This window comes from Caloenas nicobarica, chromosome 2 (genome assembly GCF_036013445.1).
Source record: "Caloenas nicobarica isolate bCalNic1 chromosome 2, bCalNic1.hap1, whole genome shotgun sequence".
Classification (NCBI taxonomy): Eukaryota; Metazoa; Chordata; class Aves; order Columbiformes; family Columbidae; genus Caloenas; species Caloenas nicobarica.
Genome location: NC_088246.1, coordinates 51,387,465 through 51,408,351, shown reverse-complemented (window position 1 = coordinate 51,408,351; position 20,887 = coordinate 51,387,465). Strand labels below are relative to the sequence as shown.

Sequence of the window (20,887 nt, the reverse complement as noted above, 5' to 3'; positions counted from 1 at the left end):
GGCAGCATTTCTCCCCAAGGGTGGAAGGGCCCATAGGTCTTTTCCGTGCACAGAGACTGGGGTGGGAGGGAGCTGGGTGGGAGTCGCTTAGTCCCGATATAGGAGAAAACCTGAAATCCCTTCTCGCACCCATTTGCAGATGCGACTGGGGGAGGACAAGGGTGGGGAAAGCGCAGTGGTGGACTGACTGCCCGCAGAGCAGCCCCGCACAGGCCCCGGTCCCGCCTCGGGTCGGCCGCCGCCGCTTCCCTCGTCCCGAGCAAACCGGGCAAAAAGCAACTTCCCTGCCCGTCTGCCGGTCCGCCTCACGCGTTTCCCCGGCCGTGCTGAGCTCAAGGAGGTAACTCTGCAACCACTCGGGCGGCGACGCGAGCAACCGCCGCAGCTCCCCTAAACCTGCAAAAAGTTTCTGCTCCGTTTCCCTCAATAAAATGCAGCGTAAAGTTCAGCTCCGCAGGAGGGGGGCTCCGGTCGCGGCTCCCGCGTTCCTCCCGCCTCCTCCTCCCCTCTCCCCGCGTCGGAGCGCGCAGCTCCGCGGCAGGCGCGTGTAGTTTGGGTTTGTTCCTCCCTCCCTCTCCGGCCACCTGAAGGAATTTATGACACAATTGAAAACAGAAACGGAACTGGAGCCGCGGACGAGAGACGCAGTGATGTCGCCGGGGGATTAAACGGGGTGGAGGTGATGTCACCGTGCCTGCACAGCAAAACACACACTCGCGCGCATACACATACACACGCACACACCCCCCCTCCCGACCTCCCCCGGAGGTGCGGTGCTGCCAAGGGAGCGCGATCGGCCCCACGTCACTCGTGCCACCGGTATAAATGCGGTCCCGCGATGTCCATGGCTGTCGGCGCGGCGGCTCTCAGCACTTGACTGCAGCCGGGCGCCGGGAGGCAGCGCCGCTCCGCGCCCTTCGGCCGCCGCGACCCGCGGGGCGGCGGCGGGCGGCGGCGGAGAAGGAGGAAGAAGAGGAGGAGGAGGATGCTGCGCGCCTTGGTGGCGGTGTCCCTGTGGCTGCGGGTGAGCCCGCGGGCGCAGGGCGCGCCGTGCGAGGCGGTGCGTATCCCCATGTGCCGCCCCATGCCCTGGAACATCACCCGCATGCCCAACCACCTCCACCACAGCACCCAGGAAAACGCCATCCTCGCTATCGAGCAGTACGAGGAGCTGGTGGCCACCGGCTGCAGCCCGGTTCTGTCCTTCTTCCTTTGCGCCATGTACGCCCCCATCTGCACCCTGGAGTTCCTCTACGACCCCATCAAGCCGTGCCGCTCCGTCTGCGAGCGCGCCCGCGACGGCTGCGAGCCCATCATGCGCCGCTACAACCACAGCTGGCCCGAGAGCCTCTCCTGCGACGATCTCCCGGTCTACGATCGCGGCGTCTGCATCTCCCCCGAGGCCATCGTCACCGACCTGCCGGAGGGTGAGCGCCCCGGGGGTGGCGGGGCGCGAAGGGGAGGCGGTAGGGCGGACCCCCGCACCCCTACGGGACGCCCCGGGTGAGGGAATCCCCCCGCCCTTGTCCCGGGAACCTCTTCCCGACAACTTTCCTTCCCCGCCGCGCCTCTGCTTGCAGATGTGAAGTGGACGGACTTCACGCAGGGTGTGATGGTGCCGGAGAGACCCCCGGACCCCGACTGCAGGAGCCGCGGCCAAGGTGAGCCTCGTGCGCCCCTCCGGCTTCCTTCTCCCTGCCAGGCCCCCTCTGACACCCCTCAACCGTTTTCTCTTTTCTTCCTTTGAAGAGCGATGCAGGTGCAAAAAGACAAAGCCTACGCTGTCGACCTACCTGGCCAAGAACTACAGCTATAGTAAGTGCACGGGGGAAAACGCTTCACTTTGCCCATCCCACACCCTGTCTGGGTCCCCTGCAAATTAAGCAGCTCCATGTGGGTGCTGCACCCACACCAGGGCCTGTCCAGCAAGTGTGACACGAGGACATGGCTCCACTGCAGCCTTTCCAAGTGGGTTTTTGCCCGAGGGCACCCAGTTGTCTTCTTCTGAAACCCTCCACTTGCATGCAGTGTGTGCTGGCAGTAGTAGTCATTTGGCAGATGACGGTGTGATAAAACCAGTAAAATGTCAATAACGTGCACTGGGATCAACAGGTTGCCATGCAGAAATGGTGCTTTGCTTCTGTAAAGGTCACTCTAGTTAAAGTGCAATAACGTCTAATGTGAGCATGACCATGTGCTGCTCTGCCAGCTCCTGTTTTCATCCAGGACGTGGACTATACAAAGGTTTATCACCTAAATAAAACTTCTAAATGTGAATTAATCTAAAGCAAGGTTAAAGCTTCACAGAAGTTCACATATTCTTTTACTTACTAGCCAGAGTTTCGTCTGGTACAGAACTGTCAGAGATTAATTGAATTTGTTGAAAGTTTGCGCTAGCCAGAGGAGGAGTCATCTGTAGTTTTCTGATATGTTACATGACATATTGGTAATATAAGTAAGTATTCATCTCTCTCCCCCTGGGTCCCCCCTGCTCTGGTTTTCTGGTGCTGGGAGTCAGGAAGAACTCTAATTAATATTAGATAAATACCAGATTGAATGTCTGTAATGTCAATAGAACCCCCTATTAACTATGAATTTAACATGCGGTATCATGATTTTTTGCACTTTACAGGCTTTTTCTCAGATGAAAGTTGTCTCTTCAAGAAGTGTATTCAGTTCTTATGCTATAGAGTTGTTATATCCAGTCAATTCCTATTTGTTTGATATCAAATGAAAGGAAGTGTGTAGTTATCTGCTTCTTTGTTAGTATAGGAAAACAAATCCAAATCCCAGTTCGGTGGGAATAATCAAGCTGAACATCTAATTTATGTAGCTGAATACTTTTCCTTTCTTGTCATGGCATTTTGATGCATTTATATAATATATTCTTTTTATATCATTCCTTAATCTACCTCAGTACAACATAGTGTTATGTTCAGATGGGACACTGAATTTCCACAGTTGTCAAAAATATATGAAAAAGTAGTGATATAAAATGACTATTCTGAAATGAAGTACAGATGTTAGTGATACAAATTCTGATTCCAGTGACTTCAGTGGAAGTTTGAGTAAAAAGTGTAGGTTGGGTTCCAAAATTTAATTCCATTGAATTTTTAATATTAGGATTTTTTTTTGAGAGGTAGATTTTTATTCATCATCCTTTAAAATAAATAGACACGTTCATATGGAAAATGAATTAAGAGACAAGACAGGGCAGAACAAGTTGCAAATAAAATCCTTTAAAATAATATATACAGCCAAATTGTTGTTCCACTTGGTCAGAACTTGGTTTCAATCAAACTGGAAAATGGATTGTGAATCTCCAAAACTGAAATCCCTCATGTGTTTTGTGGCTGTTACATGTGTCCTGATAAAGCTAGCACAGAAACCCCAGACTGCATTAAAATTGCTGGTCTCATTTTCTACAAGTAAAGTTTATCTCAAACATTTGGAGGTCCTTTTGAAGGCTTTTGACCTGGTGACTACCAGGGGCAGTGTCGATGCAGGCTGATCACATTGCGGTACACATGCTGCTCACGCTTCTTTTACGGAAGAATTTTATTAACAGTTTGATGATTGAACCCTTCCTATTTTGACATTTCCTAGAGACAAAGTGCTTCATGTAAAAATCGTGCCTCTTTTCTCTGATTTGGTACTTCTGACAAGAGAGAGTGGGTAAAGCGCTGCGGTGGTTTGCAAGTACAAAGTTAGCCAGGGATCATCCTCAGAGCAATCTACACAGTTTCACCTTCTTGCAAAAAAAAAAGTGAATGCTTGTGTATTCAGAGTCAGAAGAACACTTTTCAGAGTCTGTTTTATATGAGAATCTTACGACTGATGCATAATTCAAAGGCAAAAGTGAAAAAAGTATAAACCAGGTAAATAATGAAGATCCTAAGCCTCTTAGTTTTTGACTACTTGTTTCAAACCTTGTTTCTTATATTTAAGACAAGACTTTAGTTCTTGGATGCAACCTACAGGGAAATGGTTTTATTATTGGAAAGACTGGATTCATGCTGTCTGTGAGGTAAATTATTCATTACTTAATTATATATAGGCAGATGTGTCTACAAGAACGGGTCCAATTTATGCAAGGGGTTGTTCAAGTCTGAGTCAAAGGAGCTGTTTGTGTGTATGACTCCAGGAGAGATCGCTTGGCCTGATCTGGCAAAGATTTAGGCACATGTTTAATTTCACAGTTGTCAACAGTCCTACTGAAAACCAAACTGGGATGAGGCCCCTGTTATTCTAAGCCACTGTATGTGCCCACACATGAAGAAGTAGTTCTAGTTTCACAGCCAAAACAATGGTTTTCAATTTAATATGTTTTATTAAATTTTGAGATGTGTTTAAATTTCTAATACAGTTTGCTATTCTCATAGCTCTCTTTTTCTAATTGCAGTCATTCATGCTAAAGTAAAAAGCGTAGAAAGAGGGAACTGCAACGAGATAACGACCGTAGTTGAAGTCAAAGACATACTGAAGTCTTCAACTCCAATTCCTCTGTCTCAAGTGCCTCTTCTTACAAACTCCTCCTGCCAGTGTCCACCTCTTCAACCAAAGCAGGATGTTCTCATCATGTGCTATGAATGGCGCTCAAGGTGAGCCCTGGTGATATGGTGCAGAAGGGTGTTCTAGGTAGCTGTGACAGGTGGGAAGGAGGACCAGCAAAGCTCTCTTTCTGGTCATGAGCATGTTTTGTGATTTACAGTTAATATTACACCGTTGATAGTTTTTCTTAAGATAACTCGCCCGTACACATTAATGTTTCAATTACCTTCACAATTAACTTTTTCCACTTAAGCAGGCTCAGGTCTGTGCCAAGATGCAGTGTTTACAAAACCTGGCTCACACGTGGAGCATAAACTCTTGGTGGCATTAGGTGCTGACAGCATATTGCTTAATGCATCATGCAGCAGTTCAGGCATCTCCAGCTGTTCATGAGTGTTTTTCTAGGACCACTTTCTGTAGGTATGAGCTACTTAATGTGCTACATTAGAGGGTGGTCCGTGTTGGCAGGACCAGGTGGAAGCATAGCTCTGCCTCACTGACCCCAGGAGAGGCGATAGGAGACACATCTCCTGTCTGCAGAGCTGCTGGAAACAGAGAGCCAGGCCTTCTCCACTGGCCTATCCATACTTCGGAATTATGCCATCAGTGAGATGTTTCTGATCCCACAGCTGTACCAGGACCAGCCAAAGCTGCAGCCATTGAAGCTCCAGCTCCCGGATGACAGATGGAAAGTAAATACTCTCAGAGCAGCTTGCCAGCCCTGCTGTATGATTAAAAGACAAAACAAAACAAACTTTACCAGACCTTTCATCTGGCAGTCAGCCTAGCCCCAGGCATGGAAGGAAACCCAGCATGCTGGTCAGGAGGAGAGGGGGTGATGAATCACAGCTCCCTTTTCTTTCTGGGTCCTTGAGGCAGAAGTGGACGCCCCATCCCTGTTAGCACCCCAAGTGTACCGGTAGCAACAGATGCCAACAGGACAGGTTGTGGTGTGGTGGGTATGTGTGGCTCTGCGCTGTGGGTCAAAGGTAAGGCTGTTGGCAAAATGCACAGGCTGGTTTTGCATACAGTGACGTGACTGTTAATTGAACACGTGCACTTTGTAAGGACCATAGAACTTCTACGTGTGAAACTTGATGGGCCATACCCATGTTTCCTATGAGTTTTACATTGGTAAACTAGGTCTGTTCTATAGGTGTTTCTAAAATTTGGCATCTGATACTTTATTAACTTTTTTTTTTGTGAGCTAACAGGCACAGTATTTTACTATTACACAGCATGTTGCCCCCTTAGGTCTGGAAGTATTTCACAAGGATTAATTTAGGGCCCTCTAGTTGTGTTACGCATTTTAGGGGTACATACTCTGGGTCATGCAGAAGTACCACAACCAAGATTGCGATCAAGGAGTTCTGAGCTGCGGGGCTTTGTTGGAGAGGACCCTCAGGAGGCTGTCAGGGAGAGGAGATTTCAAAAGGGAAAGATCACAATCTGCTTCTCCATTACTGTGGAAAAACACACCATTCACTAAATATTTTGTGATGGTTTTTAAAGGTCACTGAGGTTTTTAATTTCATATAGTGTACTAAAACGGATTTGAAAAAGAAACATAAACTATTATATGTGTTTCCTGTTGAATTCCATGGCACGCAAACAGAAGGTTTTGAGTTACAGTAGCTCTTAAAAATGCCAGAAGCAAAATGGGTGGAAGCTGTACCTCCGCTGAAGTCAATGGCAAAACATCCATTGCCAGTCAACAGGGTTAGGGTCTCACTCAATATTTTCACCTGAACAGAAGCTGTGTCACATGTACGCTGCTTTATGATTTCATTCATCATGATGTGGCTTTAGCATCAATCCTATATGTTAATTCTCTGATCTCTCCTCGGAAAGAAAATGATACGTGTATCATGTTGGTCTTGATTTTCCAGGGCTTGCACTCGCTGTAATACTTTCATGTTTAGGCGAAGTGGATGCACAGTGACTAACAGCTACGAGTGGCAGCATTTTGTGCTCTTTTGAACTGGTATGAGCAGCAACGCTGTTCATGGAAACTGGAGAGTCAGGCCCTGCTATGCTGTGTAAACCTCACCTGCCAGCAAAGTGCTGTATGAAATTATGTGCATTTCTAGTGATTTTTGATGTCTTCAGCCAATACTGATATTTAAATAAAGCCTTCCAGAAATAGGGAAATGACATTAGGGAATATAAAGTCCCAGTATCTCAAAAGGAAAAAAAAAAAAAAAAAGTTAAATGGTTAGCAGCAGAGGAGATACAGAAATTCCAGCATCCTTGTGCTGTAAAATAGTTGTTTCTAGGGTGGGACTTAGAAGGCGTGACATAAGACTGCTTTAGAGTAAACTATTTTAGAAGCTACTTAAGGCCTATACGTTAAATAGTTACAGTCTTGATTTGTTCATTTCATAAAACCTAGACTCAGTATTTTCCTACAGGACCCAGCCATATTTCACTGGTAGGCAAATATCACTGCCAATAGATATTCTGAATGTACTTTAAAGCCCTCATTTAGTAGCTACATGTAGGAAATACATAATACCTTCCTAATGTGTATAGGTAGCAAGGGAGACAATTTGAAGTGGCCAAATAATGTTACCATTCATCCACTGAGCTTTATTAACTGGTGCATGTAAAACCTAGCTTTTCTTCTGAATTCAGGAGTAAAATACATTAATTTAAACTGCTCTTCTGCACGCACACACATGAACATATGGTGGACATAAGTAAAATATATGTGATAGACATTTAAACAGTTTCATGGGATGTTACCCAACCCATCGCTTTTTGTTAACAGTGGTCAAGACAGGACAATTTTCCCCTTCAGAACAGCTGCAGGTGAGAAAAAAGAGCTCTAAATGTTTTCTCCGTACTGGTCATGTGCTGCAGTTTTGCCTGCAAATTCTGTTTTCTTTTGAAAACTATTTTCTGTTTTTACAGATTTTAAAATAGAATTTCAGAAGGATCTATATAAGCATTTAGAAATCCATTAGAAAGCATTTAGGGACAGAGAAAAATATTTTTCTGCTTATTGCCCCATGCACTGTCAGTACCAGTACCTGCTGGTTCATTTCAACCTCAGTCTCTGTTAAACCATCTGGAATGACATCTCAGGAATCGAAATCAGAAATTTCTATAACTTGTGTTTATTTCTTAATTTTCAGGTTAATGCTTCTTGATGGATGTCTAGTTGAAAAATGGAAGGACCAACTAAACAAAAGATTTAAGGTAAATAGCAGTTAAAGAATGCTGCCGTTCTTGATAAAAAGTTAAACACCTTTGCACTTCTCCAGCATTGAGTAACTTACTTGACTTTCAGATATTCATAATATCTTTGGGTATTATGCTTTTCACACATCATAATTACATCTAAATGGAAATTTGAAAATTTTAATCTTGCGTTTTAGAGTCTCTAAAATTTTATTTCTATTTTATCTGCAAACTGTCCCTGAATTGGATGGATGGATGGAAGGATGGATGGATGCATGACCTCTGTGTGAATTCTGTCTTATTACAATAGTGACTCTAGGAATTCCTTTCATATCACTGCTGAGGCAAGTAACTATCAGGTGATACGCAGATGAGTATATAGTACACGTTAGGTAAGAAAGGAAATTAAAATCCACTGCACTGGATAAATGAACTTTGCTGCATGAAAGATTGCAGGCTGGAGGCACAGACTCATCACCAGCTACTTCCCACTAAAGACCCACTGAAAACATTGGGCATCCTCTCACTGGTTTCAGGGAGCACTGGGAGGAAAAGTCTATCGTATAGAGACCTGGGATGCAGGAGCAGCAGATGCCCCTGCTTTTTGGGGCTTCACGATAGCACTTGCTATCGTTCCCTTCTTGTAAACTCCTGTTTATAATGGAAAGACGGATTGGATCAAGACAGTATCTGACTTTTCCTCACACTTGTAGAGATGGAAGAAAGTTATTTCTAGAATTCATAAAACTTTTCAGAGCATTAAGGACATACATGTATATTTATTTTAATCATGAGCTGATTGGCAATTGATAGAGAGGAGCAATAAAGATGCATGTATCCATCAGTAGAAACTTTTGGATTGCAGACCAATTTATTGCAGGAAAATCCTATCTGATGCTTTTATAATTCCCTTTTCTCCTCACCTACTCATGTAAAACCTATGTGTGAAAAAGAAAACATGCTTTAAATCTTTAAAAAATAAATACACTGCAATTGCAGATGATACCATGTGGGATTTAGGAGAATATTGACATATGACTTGGACCCTTGAAATCCCCTAGCTGTCAACTTAATGGCCTGTTACTGGCACACGGTGTGTTTTAGTGACCTCCTCACACTGTTTTGCCATTTCTAATTGTGTCTTGAAGCCTGTTTGGACATTCACTTCCAGACTGACAAATATATGCATGACCGCCAAACAAAATATTTCTCAAAGAATGTGTCTTCCCTCTGATACTAATAGTTTCATAAATTAAATACTCAGTTAAACATGTTTGAGTGGGACACACCTAAATGCCTGTTAATCGTTTTTGTTTTATGAAGATGCATATAATGACCCTGACTACACCAGAATAGCCAGTATGGAGCTAGGTATCACAGTGGCTTCATTTTAATGCCCGTCATTCATCACTGAAGACTTGCATCCAACTTTTATCTTGAGTTACCACTTAAAATGAATGTTTTGAGCTGTCTGTGCACCACAGAAGACAGCTGTTAACATAACCACAGCATGGCTGGTCTCTTCTCCAGCCAGGACAAGAGCCTGTGTTGCAACAGGGTCAGGGCAGAGGCAGAAAGCTGGAGAGCATTTCTCTTGCTCCAATCACTGGCAAAGCCCCTGCCTTTGGGAGTTTCAGAAGTTCATTAATAGAGGGGAGAGGCGAGGCACTTTCCAGGCTCTACTATTTACCTCACTTTTCTTAAAGTAAGTATTTCTGTTCCTAGAGGTGAAAGACTGCAGTCTCTGCTGCAGTGTTGTGTATCTCTACATAATTTGGACCACTGACCACTACACTTTCGGGTTTGGAAATCTAACAACTATTCTATTTGGTGGGCTCTTTGATCTGACTACTTTTCAAAATTGCTCAGGGATCCTGCTGAATAAATCTGCAGGTGCATTATTCATAACCATCCCATTTCAGTGGTCACCTCTGCTGTCTGTCTGTGAGATCAGAACTTTCATACTCAGTCTTCTGTACTCAAAGGAAAAACAGAACCAGAAAGTAAACACCACCTTCTCTTGTAATTGAGTGTTTAAATATATATTGTCTGCTTTCTGCAGACTTTTCTGAGGAAAAATTCCAGTAGCACGTTAAGCAAGACAGCAAAGAAGGGGTTTGCAAAGGAGTCCCAGTGTGCAGATCTTATCTTTTCGATGGAGTAGTGCCAGCTTCCCTGGATTTCTGAAAAGACATGAGATGTGCACTCACATGCAGCATGCACACAAGGTGTGCAGTCGTCATTTTCATCAACTGGTATAGCACAAATTCCCCCACCCCAGAACCTGTGGCAGATTCCCCCCTGCAGACAGCCATAATATAGTGACATCTACGGCCCTGCAGGGCACAGCACAAAACTGTTAAAAGCAGCATTAGTATCAGTACTTCAGGATAGCTTTGATTAAGACAATTATTTAAGATTATACCCTTCCCTAACTCAGCTTCTTGTTTTTCTGCGCTTTCCACAGAGGTGGGAACAGAGACTGCAAGAACAGAAGCTGCGAACGGCCCGCAGTAAGAGCCAGAATGCAGGGCGCAGTGGTCGGAGTGGAGCCCCAAAACCATCAACCAAGAACACCAACCCACTGGTCAGTGGCCCCAAAAAGGCCGTTAAAATAAGAAATGGCCAGAAAGAAATCAACCCTAAAAAGGCATGAATGTGAATTTTCCAAAGGGAAAGACTTACCCTGCACAATGAGGGGCACAATCTGGCTTGGTCGGCATGTTTTATTAATCCAGAACTCCTTGACTTAAAAACTCATGGCAGTTTTTACATAGCCATTTTTGCTGCACTTTACTTTTAAAAGGTTTGCTTTTCCTTTCAAGCCACTGCAAGCCATAGAGTGTAGGTTTGCACTAATATGTGGTAGGCGTATTCAAGTTGACTGAATTTGCTCAGAGCATTGAGAAGCGTAGTTTACCGATAAGCATCTGGATATGCATTATGTGATTATTTTTATGTGTGTGCCAGAAATATACTTACAATGTTAGTATTTGATCTTGTGGGTTTGTGTAGCAAAAACGTGTTGAAAGCAGACGTTTAATTTTTTTATTGTACTTCAGGCTGGCTTCTGTTGTTATAATTTCAAATATATTTAAGCATCTAATTGAAAAATCAGTATTTTTTAAAAGGACAGATTAAAGTGGAGCAGATCTGTAGAATTCTTAAAAGTAACACTTGTGTTTGCTGTAATATAGCTTTGTTATGAAAACTGGAATAGAAGCATTATTCTAAACATAACTGACAGCTATTGTACAGTATTAAAGATAGGGCTTCATGTGGCTCAGTGTTCATTTGGATCATTTTTTTATCATTTGACACCATATTTCTAAACTTTTCTCTGATACCAAATAAATAAATGAATAAATAAATATGGCTTGTCCATATTCCTGAACTTCTCAAAACAACTGGATATCTGCAGTTTTGCTGATCAGAAGGTAACATTAGCCCTGCAAAGTTTCACAGACAAAGCAGATGCTTTTATTTATTAAAAAATACAAAAAAATAGCAAAGATGACATAAATCTAATTAACATAACTTTAAGATGACATAAATAATGGCTAGCACAGTCTGATTTCTGTTAAAATGTAAAAAGTTCAGCTGCATTAGCATTCTAAGAGCTCGTGACAGACATTTTAAAGCTCTTCAAGAATTCCTACAGCAAAAATAATGACTAGACTTAGCAGTTCTGGTAGCTATAAAACAAAATGAGCATTTCAAAAATAGACAGAGTTTACATTAGAAAAAAAAAAGTGACGTGTAGGTCAACGTAAAGCATTACAACTGGTCATATCAATATGTTGATCTATGTTATTGCAAGAATTCAAATGAAATTTGCATGCATGAAATTTAAGGCAGAATATGCTAGAGTGATTTTGGTAGAAGCTGTAATATAGTTGGTGATATGCTAACACAAGCTGAAGAGATAGATGCCAAGTTAGAATGCTTAAAACAGAGGTATTACGGAAAAACTAAATAGCATATAGGGTAGTTCAAGAAAAAAAAAAAGCACGAAACAAAAAAAACCAACCCTACATGATCATTGGTTGAGTTTTGAGCAGTTGGTTAAAATATGCAAAAGTCAGCATTTGAATGTAGCTATTCCTGCTAATTCTGGGTAGCTGCAGAACTTTACCTCCATGGAACATCTGCAAATTAGATCTAAAATTCAATCCAGGTGCCAGGAATGCTGAGCATATATATTGCATCTATTGAGTTTAGTGGAAATTATGTGTGTTTAACATGTGCAAAAAAAACCAAACCACAAACTTAAGATGCCTAAATACAGACTAAAGGTGAAATCTTAATCCTGTACAAGGAAATGGAAAAACTGAAACCAAAATCAAAGAAGACAGAATTTCACTGCAGGTGACTAAACTAGGTGAATTTGCAAAAGTTGACTTAAGCAAGCATGATCTAAAATACCAATGATTGGAAAGCTTCTAAACTAGTTTTATCTACTGTGTAACAGGAGTTCTTAAGCTTTAATTACCTATTGATCCTATGTCACAGAGACACCCCTGAAATAAATTTAGGCAGGTGATAAGCTCCCAACAGACTTTATTCCAAACCAGAACTGTTTAGCGGAGAACCAACTAGAAACTGAGTTTATCCAAAATCAGTCAGCACTCCAGCAACATTTAATAAACTGCAGGCAGGTTCGATATACTAGTTCAGGTTATTATTTCCATATGACCACTCGAAAATAATGATCCACAGTGTGCAGACTCACAGAAAGAAGAGGCCTCTTTCACTCAGGGGTACCCAGAAGAAATAATCGCTTGCCCAGGGTGGGCAAGGGTTCACTCAAGGATATCTTCCGAAGAAAATCACTTACCAAGAAGAAGGTGAGGGCATTTAATCCCGGGAAGTGTCCTTAGATGGGGTCCCTGATCTGAGGAGAGGGCTCTGTTCACAGACCCGCTGCTCCAAGAAGACCTCTCAAAGGGGGTCTTCGGCGGGGTCCCCGTTTTATAGCCAGGTTGGATCTGGCTGTGGTCATTATGAGCATGATTCAAAAGCTTCTCTGGGCCTGGGCACCTCCATGTCTGAGGACCCTGTTTGTTGACCAAGGGTGACTGAAGGTCCTGCCCCACCTGTTCCCCCAGCTGAGGGGAGGTGAACGTTCAACATACCCCAGGGTGGGGGGGACATGGCTGTGCATAGGTGAGCACAGGCACAGTGGGGCACAAAATGTGCTAAAGAGGTATCAACTGCCCTACTGAAAGCTCTGGATCTCATCGGGGGATGTGCAACTGCCACACAATCCACCCTGTGACCACAGTCATGATCCAACTTGTTCCTTTGGAGTGGTGGTGCAGTCACCTCTTGCCTCCAAAGTTAAAAGGGGGCACAGTGCCAGTGAGTTCTGATGCCCACCATGGATCATCATACTTCAAGTGTATTTTAGGTGTTGTACATTGTCATTAATCAACCTGACAATAATCGAACAATAGAACAATGCAAATTTCAATAATTACAGTTGTAGTAAGACTGGAGGAGGCTGGTTAGACATCCTGATAAGGAAAACCAAATGTGTTGACAATGTTTTTACCAATTAGCCCCCAGTATGGCAACAACTGCCCAGAGTCCTTTGTTGATTTGTCCTCGTAGTGGCACTGAAATGTTCAGAACTAGATGCAGCAATTGCTTACTGATAAATTCAGCTTCCAGCATACACCTTCCTCCTTCAATAGGTTTTAAGTTCAATATTGTTTTGTTTTTTCGATAGTCATTTTGTTGTTTTTGTGTAAGTGATGATTTAGGAAGCCTCTGCGGTGTCATGTGTAGAGTACATTAGTGTTTCCATTTGCAGGGTCACCTCTGGAATGACCTGTCAGCTTTGCACTGGTGTGACTCTCTTTCCAAAGTTTGATTCTAACCACCACCCAATCTCAGCTGCAGTCTTTTGCCATCCTATCCGTAGATACCTCGGTCCGTCAGTAGGAGGAGCAGGATTGTTCATCTTTCCAATGTCCTGCAAGAGAACACAGATGTGGGTCTCGGTTCCTTGGAACTAGGCTTTTGGGTTAGAAATCCGGGATTATCTACCGGTTGCTAATGCAGTGGGGTTTCCTGTCTTAATACAGCGTATGAAATACCCCCTTAACACTTTCCCCTCCAGCCCGATCTTAAACCACTGCGGTAGTAAAGTGCGATCCGTTATTACCGCGAATATTTTCGGGGATGGGTAAAACACAGAACACTCACAACCAACTCACAAAACCCACAACACTCGCACTGTTTGGTTTCCTTGAATGAGGCCGATTAGAATAACAAAGGTGGTCAATGGCTTCTGCAATGCCCGGTCCTGCTGAGCCTGGCAGAGGGCACCGCGCAATACAAATCGCTTTAAACTGCAGCAGCCCAGGAGCAAACTACGAGCAGCTTCCACCCCGCGACTCCCGTATTAATTAAAAACTGTAAATTTATCCATTTCGGCAAATAAATATTCAGTGGGTTGGGGCGGCCCGAGGTCCCAGCCCGCGGCTTTTAGTTTTTAATTCGTTTCATTCCCCTCGCAGAGACACGAAAGGGGCAAGTTTCCCTTCTTCAAGAAAGATGTGCAGTTGCTAAAACAGTTTTTCCTCCCCGAGCAATTCGGTCCCTCCTGGATCGTAAACTCGCGCTCGGAAGGTTTCAGGGTCCCGAGCCGGGGCACTTGCCGGTGCTCCCTCTGTGTGCCCGGGAGCGTGGGGGCCATCTGGGACAAGGCTTGCGCCTGCCTGGCCGGACCCTCCTGCTTTTGTCCGTGCCGCCACCGCCTGGGCCCGGCCACCCCATTTCGCGCCCGTAGATGACTATATTGTGTAGTATTTCAGCCCAGGTTAATACATGTGCCGACGGATTTCGGGGGTTTTGCTGGTTATGTTCTATAGCCACCTGAATTCTCTCCCTGAGGGACTGGACATATATTTTTAAAGCGTCCGGCAGCCCTCTGATAAGCGGCCGAAGGTGGGTGGGATTTACCGGCGCAGCCACGGGGATTCCTTGCTGCCCTTTCTCATACATCGCCTGTATACAAGCAGCTTTTTGTACGCCCTCAGCCAACTCTGACAACCTTCTTACCCTAATGGTGACGGGCTCCCCTCGCTCCCTGGGATCTACGCCGCCAGCCGAGTAAGCCACCCGAGATGTTAGGGACTGATCACCATCCGGACCACCACTTAAAAACACGCCAGGGCCCCAAAATCCCCCAGCTTCATCATTACTCAGTAATATCCGATCACCCCCCGTAAGTGAAACACGCCAAAGATACTCAGTTTCTGTTTCGCCCGGCTTGCGAGAAAATTTATCTTGCAAACCGCTGAGCTCGCGTCCCGTCCACCGGCTGGTACGAACGGCAGTTCGGGGTTTTCGGCCATGTGGACCTGTAAACTTCTCCGTTTTAAGAAGAGGGCTTACATCTTTTGCCTCCTCCACTTCATCAACACTGTTTTCATTAGAATCTCTCCACATATCCCCGTCCTCGGGGTCCATGCCCGCAATCAATTTTCGAAATTGGGCAATGCTAGCGGGGGTTTTCGCTTGAGTTAACACGAGCTCAATCTGTTGTTGTAATAAATGCGTTTGCTCTCTCTCTCGCCGTAACTCCGCTTTCAAACAACTTGTTTCCAGTTGTTTTTCAGAGTCACTCCTCTCCGACTGTTTGTAGCATTTGTGCTGGTCCTGTGTTTGCTTTAGGCAGGCGCGCAGGACTGTACACAGCACAGCACAAACAACAACAGCGCACACGGCCATGGCCACTCCGGGACCGAACCACCTCTCCCCCGCCCAATGTGTGCAGGACGGGGCGGCAGGACTACAGCCGTACCCCCACAGTAACTCCTCCATTTCTAATATCCTGCTGACTACACCAATTAAAATGTCACGGAGGCTCCCTCGAAGTCAATTTAGGCAGGCGATAAGCTCCCAATAGATTTTTTTCCAAACCAGAACTGTTTAGCGGAGAAGCAACTAAATACGGGGTTTATCCAAAATCAGTCAGCACTCCGGCAACATTTAATAAACTGCAGGCAGGTTCGATATACTAATTCAGGATATTATTACCATGTCACCACTCAAAAATGATGATCCACAGCGTGCAAGCACTCACAGAAAGAAGAGGCCTCTTTCACTTAGAGGTACCCAGAAGAAATAATTGCTTGCCCGGGGTGGGCATGGGCTCACTCAAAGATACGGAAGAAAATCACTTACCAAGGAGAAGATGAGGGCATTTAATCCCGGGAAGTGTCCTTAGATGGGGTCCCTGATCTGAGGAGAGGGCTCTGTTCACAGGCCCGTTACTCCGAGAAGACCTCTCCAAGGTGGCCCCCTTTTATAGCCAGGTCGGATCTGGCTGTGATAATTACGAGCATGGTCCAGAAGCTTCTCCCTTGGCTGAGGACCCTGTCTGTTGATCGAGGGTCCCGTCGCTCCTGATCCTGCAAGCCGCGAGGGATGAGCGTGAGGAGTCACAGTTCCCCGGGAAGGGGGGTCGTGACTTTCGGCACTGACCGAGGTGCGTCTGTGAGGACGGGCACAGCGGGACACAGAAGGTGTTAAAGAGCCATCAACTGTCCTATTGAAAGCTTCGGATCTCATCGGGGGGGAGAGGGAAGGGGGAGAAAAGGGTGGTGCAACTGCCACATCCCAGTTTAAAGTACCCCAATAAATATGAGTTATGTTAGCTATTAAAAATTAGTCATTGTGATGTTGAAGTAGCAATTACCGAAGTTGTGATATTTCACTTTAACAAGTTTTATTGTCAACATCATCAAGTGCGATGTTTGTTGAATTAAACCTTTGGAACAGCTAGCTAGACTTCGTAGCAACATTATGTATTATTTTACAACTGTTAAAATATTTTTTTTCATTTTTTGATATCAGAGAAAAAAAAGTAAAAATTATATTCTACAGAGAATTGTCACCATTCCTTCTGTAAGTTTCCGTTATTGGACTGAGGATTTCAGTATCTTGCAATAGCCTTCAATGCACCAAGCCCGGTGTTTCCAAACTCCTTGACATTTTTATGTATGCTTTATGTTGACAAATTTTTATTCTAATATGGTAAAAATACGGAAGAAGGAAAGGCAATATAACAAAAAGCAGGGGTTATCATAATACAAAGAGCAGATGTGCAGACAAGCAGAATGAATTAGTAAGGTTTCTCTTATTGTTCCCTTTTGTTTTCCCAAATATTATTTTTCTATATTTGAAGAAGCCATGGGCCAACACAATTCAACACTAAGATAACTCACTCAATTTTAAAAATCGCTTACAGTTATTAATCCACTGCAAAATCAAATACCAGCTGAATGCAGACCCAGAACATCCCCACCCTCCAGCTTGCTGTCTTTCCTTTGCAAAGGTGTGAAACAGATGTTGATGCAGCGAGAGCTTTTCCAGCAGGGAGGTGTATCCTCCTGTGTCCCCATATGGCCTCACCCCCCACTTCTGCTCCCTGACATCTGTCTAAAAGTCAGAGTCACCTCTCCTTGTGCACATCCATGGCCAGGTATAGTCATTGCCATGCTAGTGCAGCCCAGCACCACAGTTGTGAAACCTTGGTTTAGCAGAGTGGGCAAATAGTCCGCTGATGGATGAAAGTAATTACTTTGCCTGTTCACAGCTGAAAAAATTAACAGGCCCAAACGTGAAGTGTCAAATGTTTTTTTCTCAGTGCTACAGCTGAGGGGCTTGACATTTTTTTCATATAAAACAAAAATTGCCTGGAATACCGAACAGATGTTTCTAGTGTGTTTCTTACTACCTCCCACACGGAGGTTCTCAGTTTAGTAAGAGCTGCCATTGAAAATTTTGACTGAATGTTCTAACCTCAATTCCAAAAGAATTAAACCTGAAAAAATATTTGCTCTAATTGTGAATAATTGGCACTGTTTTAGAAGCTCACTGTAAATGCAAATCAGAACTCTTTTATGAACCGCATTTAAAAAAAGTCATAACCTCCCCTCCAACAGGACCTGAACGACCCGGTCACATTAATTCAACTCAGTGTTGCAGCTTTGTTATTTTTGTCCAGTCATTGCATATAACTGAGAAATACTTCCTGTACAAATAAAAAGAAGATTTTCCAGTCCAAAATACTCAAACAGCTCTTAAATTATTTGATCTAGCATTGCAACCTAGATTCCAAATGAATGAAACCTGAAAAAATATTTACTCCAATTATGCACAACTGACACACACTTTTTGGTTGTGCTTAGTAGTTGAATGTAAATGCGCTTATGAAAACTTTTCCTCAACTGGATTTTTCTGGTAGACCACATCAGCTCCAATTAATTTTGTCAATAAATATAAATCCATTAATATGGGTCAACAAAGATTCAAAATTATGTTTCCGGTTATGGTAGAAAGCAGTAACTTGCAAGGACCTACAAATAAGTATTTAATTTCTATAGAAGTACATTACTTCTAATTAGACCTAGTCAAGACTCTATGTTTAACTTCAACTGCTGACACTGTGTTTCTTGTAACATCTCCAAAACTGAACAACAGCCTTATTGGAAGGTGAAACAGATTTCAGGCTTGCTTCCTAGAGATGCAGTAAATTCAGGGCATTCCAAATAATCTATTAATATCAGACTAGCTCCTGTTGTTGTTGCCAAGAGGCTTGTGGATAAACCAGTATGACAATAAGCAAAAAGGAAAGCATCTGGAAGGGAGGACACAGTCCTTTTCTCTAGATGAGAATAGTAAGATCAAAAGCCAAATGTACCTTAAATATGTCAGATGGTCTATGTTACAAGTAGAAGGTTAATGGATGCATCAGAGTGATCAAGAGATGCCCCAAGCAGAACAACACCCCAAGCATTTTTGCTACAGTATGATGAAACTTTAGATACTCAGAGCACATCAGCATTTATCATCTGATAGAGGTAATCACGAAGCTAATCATTTGCTCACAAAGAACAGCTGATAAAGTGAATAGATCCTTACGAGGTATGACCTGCCAGTGCAGCTCGTTCAGCAGTCAGAGCAAAGGAAAAACAGAGCAGTGGTACATAACCACAAGCTGATCGGCTCCATCTCCTTGGCAGGGAAAAAAGCTTTTTCCCCGCTTCTCTTATTTGATTGTGCCGTAATTGAGTACAAACACTTGCTAAAATGAGACATACTAATTCTTCTTAAATAGTATTTTGAGATTTAGAACCAGCTTGTTTATCATTCTAAACTGAAACAGAGCTTTAATATAGTCTTAGTGTCAGATTATTATTTCATTAAAGTTCCTAAACAAGGAACTATGTGGTCTGTTTTACAAATAAACATGTCTTGTGGTTCCATTTCTCTCCTGCTGGGACAAAACTCGGAAGAATAATTATGTTATCTTTTGTTAGTGTTGGAAGAATTTTCATCATATCTCTGCACTACCTAATTCTATGCTGAACCACAAGATATTTTCTAAATAAAGCATCATGAAGGTCACATCCTCTTGGTCTGGCATTTAGATATGAGATGAAAGGACAGAGTCAGACTTTCTATAAGATTTGTAGGTAAAGGAGCTGTGTAAATTTAATTGCAGGAAGATTTTAATCTGTGAGGCTCGATTGAGTTTATGTTGGAACACATTCCTCCCAACTCTATAAATGCAAATATTTGCTGATCTCATAAAAAGTGCTCAAACTCTTAAACATTACATCCATGTCTATGTCACAGTAATTTAAAATTTGAAGAAAAGTGGATGGCAGTCTAAATTTTGTGTATAATACCTACGTATTGAGTTCAACTTTTAAAGAGACAAGGTGATCTGTTAAAATACTGACTGTATTTCATTTGCCATGCTTTTGAATATATGATATTTTGATAATTCTACAAGTCTGTAACTCAAAGATACACAGCCTTTGTGAATCTGAATCTCTCTAACAGCTGACTGAAACATTTTTGTCATTTTAAATGTATCTCTTGAATTCCTTCTTTCAAAAGCTGCTAAAACACATTAAGATCAAGACCACGTTTAGGAGAAGCAAATAAGCATTGATAAACTAAATGTTCCCACATTTCAGTTTAGCTTTGCATACTTATGCAATGAGAAGAAAAACTGTCATAGATCTATGCATCATATTGCAATGGAATCTACTGAATCATTTTAACCAAGCACTTGTGATCCCCCAAGCAGGGGTCATAAGTGACACACATGAATATACGAACCCAAATAAATGCAGTCCTTCAACAGCTAACAGTTGAACTAAAGAGAAAAGCATGTTATATTGCTTGAGAGTGATGTAATGGAGGATGAAGAATGGTGGTTAAACAAGCAATAACTCAGTATATAAAATGATATCATACTTAACCAGGCAGAGCTTGTGTACCTTTACAGCTGACTGAAATTGAAGATCAGTGCAACAGATAATCCACAGTATTCAAAACCTGTGTGTGATACCTATCAAAAGTTCACTATTTGGTTGTGAACTACCATCAGAAGATTGATGACCTCCTTAGACATAAACATATTTTGCTGTTTCACATTTCTGTTCCTATCAAAAAATAACCCCATCTAAAACTTCAAAACTGTATTTGTCCCATTGGTAGGAAAACCATTAACTCTAGCAAGGATCTTGGGAAATGAACTGAATTTGTGTATCGGAAATTGCCCTACTCAGGCCTTTTCTGAGACTGCTTCTTGGTTTAAAGTACAAGCTGCCAGCACCCAAAAGACACAAAGTGCTGAAATAATGCCTGGAAGAACAGTTTTAATGGGTTTTTGAAGGAAAAACAAGCCAAAAACCATACAGTAATTCTGAAGTACATTTCTCAGAACTCACCTCATGAGGTGACATATAAATTCTGCACTAATCATAGCTTCCTACGGGCTAGCTAGCCTCAACTCGAGTTTATGGCAGTAAAGCAGCTGTAGGTGAAAATGGGCCACCAGGAGAACGCTCAGTCCAACTTCTACTGGAGGAATGTCTATAATAACAAATGCCCCATCACAACAGAAATATTTGTCAGGAAGTTCTTTAAAACAACTAGTTTTATTAAATACAATAGGAACAATAAAGGAAGTGTGAGAAAGATTTCATTCTTTCTGGACTTCGCACTTATAATCAATGCCATAAGTAAGTTGCTTTAGTTGAATGCCATTCTTTAGTATCTCAACCTTCAACAGACTCAGACAGCAAAAGTGACAATATATCAGGTACAGAGAATATTTGTG

At 43.0% G+C, this 20,887-nt stretch overlaps 1 protein-coding gene across 1 annotated transcript; it reads left to right on the top strand.

The window, feature by feature from the left end:
• Positions 1-872: 872 nt before the first annotated feature.
• Positions 873-11,105, top strand: SFRP4 (secreted frizzled related protein 4). The gene is made up of 6 exons (XM_065629075.1): positions 873-1,427; positions 1,581-1,661; positions 1,750-1,815; positions 4,403-4,601; positions 7,689-7,752; positions 10,202-11,105. The coding sequence occupies exons 1-6, from the start codon at positions 986-988 to the stop codon at positions 10,388-10,390; spliced, it is 1,041 nt and encodes a 346-aa protein (XP_065485147.1). The 5' UTR covers positions 873-985; the 3' UTR covers positions 10,391-11,105.
• Positions 11,106-20,887: the final 9,782 nt, after the last annotated feature.